Below are 12,030 nucleotides of genomic sequence, written 5' to 3' on the forward strand. Positions count from 1 at the left end.
GTCGTTCACCTTACACACCCTACTACATTGCAGTCAATTTACCATCTACGACTAGGATTTGCCTCATTTGCATCAAGACCGTACAACTCCAAGTGGTACACACTGATGATGGGGCCAATAGGAGGGTTGTCAATGGTATTGACATGGTTTTTTGGGTCTTCCTTCACTGTAGAAAGGAATAAGTTAGAACATCTGAAAATGCAAACATGGGCAATACCCAGATTCAATTTTCAAGTAGGAAGCCCGACTTTGTCAATGTAGTTTAATAATTTTCATAAATTAAAGGTTCCTAAAATCTTCTCTCTGAGCAGTATGGCTTATCATGGGAAAGAGAAGCTATCAACGCTTTGATCGAAAAGGCAATTCTAGAAGCTGATGAGAAAGGAGTTAAAGTCCTGAGCTTAGGACTGCAAAATCAGGTATATCATGTCCTGAGCTTGGGAAAAAGTAATTGAAACAATAGCCTTTACTTTCCTTCCTCCTGTTCGCGTGTTTTTAGAGTTAATGCTTAGGCATTCTAAGCCACCCTTAGCCTTTTTTCACATCTTTCTGTACATGCATTTATTAACTGAAGAAAGTAAGTGATTATTTCAATTTTAGGTTTCCCCTTCAACAACTTCATTTAAATAAACAAAAAGATGACTTGCAATACCCGACACATTGTAAACAAAAAACAATGAAACAAAAGGCTTTAGATTGTTTGGTGAAAGACTAAAGCTTAGTGGACTGAGATCTCATGAAGTTATTTTATTCCTGAGAAACAATTTTATTCAGGTCATATGATCATTTGATACCACAGAAAAACCTATACGAATGCTATCAAATTTCTAGAATGCACTCACTGCTATGACAAACTTGATTTTTGTTTCCAGGTGAAAGATCTTAATTGCGGTGGCAACCTTTATCTTCAGAAGTACCCAAAATTGAAGTTAAGAATTGTAGATGGAAGTACGTTAGCAACAGCTGTGATTCTCAATACTATTCCCCAAGGAACAACACAAGTTCTCCTTACAGGACAGCTTTCGAAGGTTGCTGCTGCAACAGCTCAAGCATTATGCAAGAGAGGTGTCCAGGTACTTACAAAATAATTCTGAAAAATTATGAACGTTTCTCCGTTGAACATGGCTCTTGGTTCTGGTAATTTGACCACCAGACTTTTCTTTATATTTGAAGTTGCTGATAATTTATTTTGATTAGGTACTACTAACAGACAAGCATGAGCTCCATGTACTCAGGTCCAATATCTCAGGAAGCCCACATGGTTATTTATCACTTCTAAGCAGTGGTACCCCTCAGGTAATCTTGAGCCTTTTTCCATCGTTAATGGAACTACACAATTCACTGAATTCAGGTTATTACTTATAATTAAAAACTATAGATTCTTCTGTACTCGTGACTATCAGTAGTATTGGACTTACGGAGCACAACCTATTTGAAAAAAATAAAGTAAAACACAATAAAACATAGTACAAAGAAAAAGTATGGCTGAAGATTCCCATGGTAATAAAAATAGATGACTGTAATATACTTTCAGTACATGTACGAAACAGCTCTGATAATATGTCTGAGATTATCAAGATCATGGAAGCACTATTTCTTATACGCATATGCTTTATTGCAAATAAGCAAAATAATGTTTGCATTTATAAAACCTAGCTGCCCATCTTGTCTAAAGAAAAATATATGTCATGTGATTCTTGTATAATACATTTAACCACCTAAACAGCTACCACAAGGTAAATAAGTAATACCTTTCCAAAGTTAATTATCACCCTAAACAAACTTCACAATATTACAAAAAAAATTTAGCCAACTAGATATATCTATACTAAATAAAGCTGAACCATGATCTACATACATCCTGAGTCCAGGCTTGATCCCGATAGGGTCTCAGAAATAATAATTTATCCATGGCTAGATACACAGGTGTGCTAAAATTTGTATTTAGATTCAACCGTTAAGTAGCTCTTTTGGCACTCCATGGATATTTTCATAAGAGATGTGTTACCATCAATTAGGTAACCAGTAGCATGATGTTCAAAAAGAAAAGGTCAGGTAGTTGCCTGAGTCAGATTCTTACATCCTTTTCAACATATATTTATAGTCAAGCAAGCACGTTTTGTCAGTAAGTATGGGGTAAATATGTAAATACATGAATGCTTGTCATCAGATAGATGCCTGCTAGATGCAGCCATGATGAATATATAATTAGAACAGAAGGCTACTCAGCATGAATTATAAAGTAAAAGATACACAAGGTTACATGTAAGGTATCACACGGCATTAGTGCATCCAAACCTCTCAGTTAAAAAGATATACGACCAGGATTACATGATGCCTCTGCAGGTGTGGCTTATAGGAGATGGACTGGACGATTCTGAACTGAGGAAAGCACCAAAAGGCACACATTTAATTCCTTTTTCACAGTTTCCACCATTGAAGGTGCGAAAGGACTGCATTCACTACAGAACTCCAGCAATGAAGGCCCCAAAGGCAATGGAAAACATGCATTCTTGCGAGGTAATCAACTACTACGTTTATAAGATAGTATGGTGCAAGCATACCTATAGATGTACAACTACAGTTAAGGCTTCAGCATATTGAAGCTGTCATAGACTCATAATGAGTACTTTGCTTTGCAGATACATATGTTCAACATGAGTTCATTGTGCACCGTATTATGGATACATAAAAAGATTCTGAAGTTTTTATCTGTGCAAAAACTTGAAGCATGTACAAGAAATCCATATTTCATTCTCCTTTAGTGATGCGAATATACTACAAAGGTTCTAATTGATGTCTTACTTGACAGAACTGGCTACCAAGAAGGGTGATGAGTGCATGGCGTGTCGCTGGAATCATACACGCATTAGAGGGATGGGCTGCACATGAGTGTGGAGATGCAACGTTGGGAATTGAGAAAATATGGAATGCTGCTCTCCGTCATGGATTTCTTCTAGCGACACAAGCTTGATCAGCCTATTTTAAGAGGGTATCTTTGTGTTTTACCGATGGCATACGTGATGATGACATGGACTAGCAACCAAGATGCTATGAAATCACTCTCTGCCAACATTAAAAAAGGCTGCAACATATGTAATGATTAGCTTTTATGTCCTGCAATCTATTTTTAAGAGTGTATTATGAATTATGTTATCAACTGCGGAAGGGTTGTTTCCAGCAGAGGTTAGTCTGTGGAGATATTGAAACGATACTTTTACTATTCATATTCTAATATAACTCCATCTACAACAGAATAATAGCTGGTAAATCTAAAAAGGGGAAGTTCTCATTCCTCAGTAACACTAATTACGACCTCCCTATACAACTAAGAGCACAGCCATTACAAGTGAACTACAAAATAGTTTAGTTTAGCGAAACTTTTAAGCAAATCCATTCAAGAACCATCATCGACAAAACCAATACTTCATTCCCGCATATTTGCAGATTAGTGAAATAGGCAAGTGACAACTAACTAATCTTACATTTCTTTTCAAACGTAGACAAGCCAGATAAGAGATAAAATCCAATGGAATAACTCAATTAAACCGCTGCCATCGCGTTAATAAATGCACTAAGCTGAAAAATAACAATAATTAACCAAAATTAGGGCAAATACCTCAACTCCCATGACGTCCTTTAGAGAAATTAATGGCTAAACGGCCATTGCCGCGGAAACCCAGCGTCTGAAATCGATTTGCGTCGCCCTTTCATCACGATCGTCGGGGATGCGAAACCCTAACCCTAAACAGCTTAGGAATTTGGGATCCGGATCCGAATATCGATCTCGCGATGAATAAAAACGGAATTTTTTTTCTCTCTCTTAAAAAAAAAACTCGGTGATCCCAAATTGTCGCTTGCCCTAGAAGAGCGGGAAGCGGGAGCTCTCAGATTTTAAATTAATTGATGCTGACAGGACGATGAAATTGCGAGAGAGATGCGGAGACTGGAGAGTATTTATGGACTTAAAAATAAAAAATCAACGCGTATGCTCTACGCGACGCGGTATGTACGCTTTTGCTCTACGCGGCGCCGCAAAATACGCGTAAAAATGAGCATGGGTAGAAATGAGAATATACGGGTTTGAATCGGGAGTAAACATATAATAATCAAAGGACATGTCCGATATTAATCTCATTTATCATGAAGTTTAGAGCACCAATCTTATCAGAACCTTCTGCATGGTGCGGAAGACTTTGAGCCAATAAAAGGCAAGTAAATAATCAAAATGCGTTCCTTTAGCCTAATCGTAAGGTTCCGATTATACCCTATAGTAGGGTTTTCTGATAGGATTCTTATTCATGAGTTTGTATTTGCACTTTAATTACTTAAAGTTCCATTGATTTTTAACTTCGATGCTGGGAGGTTTTTTTGGGGTTAATTTCGTAAAACCCCTGAACTTTGGTGTGATTCTGAACATATCTCTTTAAACTTTGTTTTATCCACGTACCCCCTTTTGAACTTTCGGGCGTCTCACAAAAAACCCCATAAACTGTAAATGTTTCTCACTAGACCCAGGGACCCCGGGAACTATAAGTGGCGGATAATTAAAGGGCATTGGTTTGGTACTCTGATAATAGAAAATTTTATATAGTGAAAAAGTGAAAGTGAGAAATTGACTTGGTTTCATCACTTTAGTTGTTTATTTTATTGAAACTATATGTGAAAGTAAAATATAAAAATTATGACATATAAGATTTAATATATATTTTACTTCCTCTAAAAAAAGCCCCGATATTATATGAAAGTGGAATGAGGACCATTTTTAACTAATTAAAAAATAATTTTCAATTAAATCACTTCTTTCCCACCAATAATACTTTACCGATTTTTTCACTCTTTTTTTTGGGCGATTATGTCCAGAACTTTGGAATCTGAGATTAATTTTTGGGACTTTTCTATATTAGTCGCTCTAAGCCTTGCTATTTTAAGTTCGTCCTCAAATTATTGTAATTGCTATAGTAAATATATGAATATAAAAGAATTTATAAAAAGTAATACAAGTAATGGATGGCAATGTGAATAAAATTTTGCGAATAATTTATTTTTATTGAACAGATAAGTGAGTAATTTTACCTAGTGTGTAAACCCACTTTCATTTCATTAATTGTAGTTACCAAATAATTGTTGAAAATATACTATGATTTTAAATAAACAAATAAAATGATATTGCCACGTCATCTTTATTTGTCTACTTTCAACAATAATTTGATTTTGCAAACAAACACTATATTTCACTTGCGCATTGACATGGATACAATTTCCCACTTGCAAAAGAAAGTAACTTTCATATTTTTAATTCTTTGCAGTTTGCCAAAAAACCCCTTAGGTTATAGAGAGGAATATTTTCTTTATATCCCCTTTAAATCATTGTAATTTAGATTTATCCTCTTCATTATTGTAGTGTAATTTTGGAGTTTGGATCCTCTCCACTACTAAAAACAGTAGTAGAGCGATCATCACTTAATCACAAATCACTGATTACTTAGTGGGCGATTATAATTTTTTCTTTAAAGTGTAAATTAGGAATGAGTGCAATACACATGGAGATAGCGAATTTTAGATTTAGAATATATCACAATCACCCACTAGATAATCAACAGTTGAGATTAAAGTACTGGTCTCACCACTAATTTTTTTGTAGTTGAGAGTAGCCAAATTCGCAAATTTGTCTTTCAGATTAAAGTCCTCTCTCAATTTCTATTCTCACCCTAACCTTTCAGTGAAAAAAAAAAAATTTAAGTACGTACCTCGCTTTCTCAATCTTTTTTGCAAATGCAATTGTCTGATATTCTTATTTTAGTCCCTAAGCATGTACCTAGCGCAAGTCAAATTAATTTCCCTTCTTATTTGTTAGCACCATACATTCAAACGTGTACTTAAAGGCATAAATCTCATGCATGGTCTGATGTAATTGCTCGCAGCTTTCTATGTTATTGCTGTTGTTAAGGAACATTTATTATTTTCAATAACTGCATAAAAAAGGGGACACTTTGATGTGTAAAATTATCACATTATAGTATATGTTTACTGAGAACATTTTTAAAATTGAAGGGTTTACATGCATAATAATGTATGTATATCTTGTAAAGTTGCGAGCTCGCGAGGTTTTATTCATGGAGCTTAGGGACATGATTTATTGTTGGAGCCTTGCGGACTCACAAAGCGTATGGTATTGCTATCTCGCCCCCTCTCACATTTTGTATTTTGATTAAAAACTCCTGACCTTTTAAATTTTTAAAACTCGCTCATGTTTTTTTATTTATTTATTTTAATTAGACTTGGTTTTTTCTCTTTTTGCAATACTTCTTAAGCTAGAGGTGAGTTAGAGGTGGCAACCGAGTCAAATTACTCCGTAATTAAGTTGATCTTATACTAAAACTAAGAATTAGCTTATTAGACAGGTACAACTAGTTATTAGACGATGATGATATATCTTCAAGCGAGTTTGGGAATCAAATCCAATGTGGAGATTGTTAGGATTTTGTCTTTGATTCTTTGTGTAACTTCATGAGAATTAGATAGGGTTAATGTTTTATCATGATTAGGAGTTTGGGTTCTATCATGATTAGGATTTTTATCATGATTAGGAGTTTGTGTTTTATCATGATTAGGAGTTTGAATCCTATTCTAATTAGGAAGTTAGGCTAGAGATAGGATTTTGGTTTCCCTATATATATTCTTCTATTGGTGGAGGAAAAACAATGAAGAAAAAGTAGAGATGTAGTAGATGAGAGAGAGGGAGAGGGTTTCGTAGTCTTTATCCGTGCAAAAGATTACAAGGAGTGGGCTTTGGAGAGAATATGAGAGTTGATTATGTATGTGAGATTGAGAGACGAGAGTTGAGTGATTCCTCTTGTAGTTCTCCCTGATACATAGTGTGATTATGTATGTGAGATTGAGAGACGAGAGTTGAGTGATTCCTCTTGTAGTTCTCCCTGATACATAGTGAATTTCTCGTATTGTTGCCCCGTAGTCGTAGGTCGAAGTTGGTCGACTGAACCACGTAAATCTCGGTATTCTTATTCTTGATTGTGATTGTTCTATCTTATTGATTGGGGTTGGCTTCCGAGTTGCGCATATCGTGGTAGGCGGGGAGACTGAAATTCCCCAACAGCCATCATCCCTGAGCTCCAATCCCCCCGATCAGCGAGCTCCTCCCTCCCGACGTCAACCACCTTCTTGTTTGTGATTTAGAATGTTAATATATGTTTTAATTGGGAAGAATTTGAATGGAATTTGGTGAATTTTGACATTTTTGTTCCCAGATAGATTTACTATCCACAATTAAACTTTTGATCGAAGGTTTAGTAACTGGGTAAAATTAATTGGTAACTGTTGATTGCCTATGAAGAGAATGAACAAATGAATGCGTCTTTGGTAACTGTAGTGTATGGATGTAGTGCAAGGATTGTATACAGGAAATTTTGCATAAAATCAGCACAGTTTTTTTGGTGATTATATAACATCCTTGACGGGCATGCCGTCAGTGATAAACATCCCTGACGGCATGCCGTCAGGGATGTTATACACATCCCCGACGGGCATGCCGTCAGGGATATTTCAACATCCCTGACGGCTCCTGCCGTCAGGGAAGATGCCGTCAGTAATGCTTATTACTGGGTCCGTCAGGGATGTTTTTTCCCTGACAAGACTTTTTCTGACGACGTATCCTTGACGAGAAGCTGTCAAGGATACGTATCCCTGACGGGAAAGCCCGTCAAGGATGCCTATTTTTTTACTAGTGACACTTTGTTCTAGTCTTTTACTCTAAAAAAATTACACCTAATTAATAAATTCCGGTTATTAACACTCGTTTTTATTACTTCATATTCAACATATACGATAAGCTACTTGTTCCTGGGAAGCCTTAAATATGTATGCTATTAATTTTCTTCATCGTAATATTCTCTCGATCGTAATGATAGTATGGTTGTGTGTAATATGGTTTTCTTGAAACTATACCATCAGATAAATTGACAAGAGCTTTGCTATAGAGACCCAAAATATGGGACCAACAGGGGGAACAAGTGATGTGTCTCACTCCTATTTCATAATGAGCTAGTCACCATTAAGGAGAGACAAGTGATGTGTCCCCTTCCTATTGCATAATGAGCTGACCATCATTAATGATAGTCAGCTCATTATGCAATAGGAAGGGGATGCATCGCATGTTCTTCTTGTTGGTCTCATATTTTGGGTCCATGTAGCAAAATTCATGGAGAAGAGTAATTATCTGAAACCATCAAAGTGTGCTTTGAGAGAGATGCGTTAGTTAGGATAGAAAAGTACATATTTTGTAACTAGATGCATAGGAAAATGACAAGTCACATGTTGACAATTAAAATTAATTGCTGATGATCCCTCTCATTTATAATATCTGTCACGTCTCAGCTAAGTTACTAAAACACTAATCAGTCCAGGTGCTGGGAATAATATGATGTTAATTAATAGTTTTAAGTATTGATGAGGGGGCCTGTCCGATTGAGTTATGATAGAACAAATACAAGAGAACTTTCAACGCGCATCATTAAACGCTTCACGTTCTGCCATTAAGGCGTGCGTATAACCAGGAACCTATTTAATTATTGTATAATAAGTCCACAAATATTTGCGCAGAGAAAGCAATAAGGGCCCGTTTGGTTGTATGTTTTTACCATGTAAAAGGATGGAAAGTGTAAACAAGTGGGTCCCAATGTCAGCTTTCATCACTTTCAATTGTTTGTTTGTAGTTGTGAAAATAGTGTAAAGTGATTTCATATGCTGATGTGGCTTGTAAAGTGATTTCATAAAAAAAAAGACATGATTTTAGGAGAAAGCTGACATTGAAGTCTGGAAAAAATAATTCCAACCAATATGATCATTTGAGTAGGGACCACTATTTACACTTTCCAAACAAATAATTAAAGTTTTATTTTGCAAACCAAACAAGTGTTTTATGATTCTAATGGAATCAAAAACAAACAAAGGAAAATATAAAAGTGAAATTGATGAGGTGGACAACAACTTTTCAAGTTGTGTCATAAATACACAACTTTACCAACAACAACCAAACAGCCCCTAAACTTCAGTGGAAATATGTATTTGTGTTGTATATATGTGTTTCACAGTACTCAACTGAGATACGATCTATGAATTTTTGCGGATTATTGCTCTCCCTGACTCACTCAAGTATAATATATGACTCACTCAGGCGGACTGAACCCACTTGGCTACGTCGTATCCCTTGGCCAAAGAGTGGTTGAGTCCACTCATGGGTATGGATCTCAAAGCCAACTAAGAGTACATGGGAATTGAGTCAAGTGAAAATGTAGCGAAGAAATGGAGTGGAATAAATGTTGGTATGAAATGCTCATCTCCGTTTTTATGTATCAATGCGATTAGAGAATGAAGTGAGAATGACAATAGTTTTATTTTTGGTATCTACTTTCCTTTATAACTAAAGGAAAACCTTAAAGTGAACAGTAAACATTTTGATTATCCACGTATTTATCTCCAATTAAACATTCCACATGTTCTCTCTCCACGTTTCCCTATTCGTATTTGGGAAAAACCACCCCAGCCCACGTTCTCTCACCCTTCTCTCTTCTTACCTCTTCCCCTCTTTCTTCTCTCCTTCGAATCCTCAACAAAAAACCAAAAAATGCGATCTTTAGCCTCTCTGCTTCCTTCGTCTCCTCACGGTCCATGGCCGCCACCGCCTCTGATGTCTTTCAGAAAGTTCAGATCACCAGGGACGACACCGTGAGCTGCTCTTCCTTTCCCACTTTATTTTTTCTCGATCTCTAATTTGATCTTCAAAGCACTAACGTCTCTGAGAAACCCTTCTCTTCCTATTTTTTCGACTTTTTCATATAATAAACTGATTGCTTAGTTTCGAAGGGTTTCGATCTTTAGCGTTAGGGTTTTGAAGCAGGGGACGACTCTTGGAATATACAAAAAAAGTATCGGTTCTTTAATTTCTTTCTCTCTTTGATATTTCGTGGTGATTGTCATTTTTCTATCTGGGTGTTCACGGTGATCAATTTTCATAGTGAAAATCTTCGAGGTTAGCGCTTTGATTTTTTTTTTTTGTAGATTTTGTATTTGCTTTCATCTGTCCCCTTTTGTTGTTTTCGACAAATTTTCATAGAAATATTTATTTCCTAGACTGTTGATTTGGAATCTATATCTAGAGTTGTGATAACTGATTTTGCAGCCAACTGAATTTTGATTTTATTTTTTCTAAATAATATTTACTGAAAATTTTCCCTTTGTTATTATTATATGATTTTAGAAGTAACTTATCTTCTTTAAGGGGAAAAAGCTAATTTCTGTTTATAATTTGCATATTTAGATAAAGGAGCAATGAAGGAAGAATCAAATCAAAGTACATTTTGGATGGCATGTTTCTACTTGAGATATTGGAGCAGTTTATACATCTCTTTCCCCTAATAAGTTTCAGAGATCACTGTTCAGATCAATGGCATCAAATACCGACCAAATAGAAGAGCCATCTTCTCACAGTCCTGCCCACTGCATCTCGGGTCAGTGAATGAAGGAAGAATCCAATACCCTTATCATGGTAAGACTACAAAATTTGATACCTGCTTATTATATTTGCTTCAATATGATCGGCAGTGCCATGTTCTTCACAGTTGGACATATAAATGAAGTATGAGGAAGGAAGATGGTATAGGAATTTAATTTTAGTAATTGGGGTTGTATATAGTTTCTTTTCATGCTTAATTATTAAAAAGTTAGTGCTAGGGAATATACATATATGTGGTGCTATTCCAGTATTATGTTGAAACTATTCAGAACTTACAAAAAATGGGACCAATACTTCTGTTGGCTCCATTTTAAGGTTAATATTTTGTTAGTTTTCAAAAGAACATCACAGCCCAGAATCATATATTAACATCAAATTTGTCAGGGTCATATTCTGCAGCAATACTTTCTTCTATAGGAAAAAGCCATAATCAAGTTCTTCATTACTTGACATCACCTTTTTTTTCAGGATGGGAGTATTCAACTGACGGAAAATGTGAGAAAATGCCATCTACCCGCAAGCTTAATGTGCAAATAAAATCTTTACCATGTTTCAAAAACGAAGGAATGGTCTGGATTTGGCCAGGTGATGAACCTCCAATGGCTATTCTTCCTTCTTTGCAACCTCCTCCGGGATTTCAAATTCATGCAGAGGTATGATGTTGTACACTAATCATTAAATATTTCAATCAAACATGTGGAATATGTTGAAGGGAATTAGTACATTCTTACCTTTGTTTTCATGTGAGCAGATTGTGATGGAGCTACCAGTAGAGCACGGGCTTCTCCTTGACAATATTCTAGACCTTGCACATGCTCCTTTTACTCATACTTCCACCTTTGCAAAGGGATGGAGTGTTCCAAGGTATGGATTTATTTTGAAGATGTCTACAATTCATTCAATCGTGAGGTTGAAAATAGAATAAGAAGAGAAAATAGAGACTAAGAGCATATGAACATGTATTCACTGGTTTCTCATGCAAATAAATGGTTCATGTTTTGATTAGTTCATGTTTTGATTAGTTGTTCATCACTATTATTGTGAGGTTGACTCATCGCTATTATTGTAGTAGGATTCTACGTTGTAAGTATCAGAAAGAGTACTAAGGGTTTGTTTTCGTTGATAATATTAGATACTTGATTAGTTCATGTTTTGATTAGTTGTTCATCTTCATGATAATCTAATGTAACTCATTTATTTTCTTCGCATCATAGATAGTGAAATAAGCCCGTATTTCTAGAATGATATCCTTGCAATATTTTCATAAGTGAAATTATTTGTTGGATGTTGTCCATCTACAGATGTTTTAAGTACAATGATACTGTTCATTTGCTACATTTTTAGCAGGTTTGAGCTTTCTTTAACTTATACCCTTGCTATTGATTTTCTGAATGAGATTGGAGCAATGAATTAGTTCCAATTTTACATTCTCCAGTATATCTAGTTCAATATCATTTCCTATTCACGATTAATTAGTTGAATATGAGTAGTATTTATTG

General features: G+C 35.6%; 2 protein-coding genes across 2 annotated transcripts in view; both read left to right on the forward strand.

Moving 5' to 3' along the window:
• The window catches only part of LOC109836409 (protein ECERIFERUM 1-like), a 12,931-nt gene extending 9,751 nt beyond the window's left edge, over positions 1-3,180 (forward strand). The window contains 6 exon segments of the mRNA XM_020404302.1: positions 1-234; positions 312-419; positions 873-1,073; positions 1,198-1,296; positions 2,347-2,520; positions 2,813-3,180. The exon segment at positions 1-234 is cut by the window's left edge and continues 10 nt beyond it. Of these exon segments, the coding sequence (XP_020259891.1) occupies positions 1-234; positions 312-419; positions 873-1,073; positions 1,198-1,296; positions 2,347-2,520; positions 2,813-2,974 (978 nt within the window). The 3' untranslated portion in view covers positions 2,975-3,180.
• Positions 11,002-11,505, forward strand: LOC109835908 (chlorophyllide a oxygenase, chloroplastic-like). The gene is made up of 2 exons (XM_020403882.1): positions 11,002-11,184; positions 11,283-11,505. Exons 1-2 carry the CDS (start codon positions 11,035-11,037, stop codon positions 11,454-11,456), a joined length of 324 nt encoding a protein of 107 aa, XP_020259471.1. The 5' UTR covers positions 11,002-11,034; the 3' UTR covers positions 11,457-11,505.

The sequence above is a fragment of the Asparagus officinalis genome, chromosome 4 (genome assembly GCF_001876935.1).
Source record: "Asparagus officinalis chromosome 4, Aspof.V1, whole genome shotgun sequence".
Lineage (NCBI taxonomy): Eukaryota > Viridiplantae > Streptophyta > Magnoliopsida > Asparagales > Asparagaceae > Asparagus > Asparagus officinalis.

Bases quoted from the DNA above. Each gene is read 5' to 3' on its own strand.
- LOC109835908 (XM_020403882.1), top strand. From the start codon at position 11,035: ATGCCATCTACCCGCAAGCTTAATGTGCAAATAAAATCTTTACCATGT. The intron at 11,185-11,282 runs GTATGATGTTGT...TCATGTGAGCAG, and splicing joins GATTTCAAATTCATGCAGAG to ATTGTGATGGAGCTACCAGT.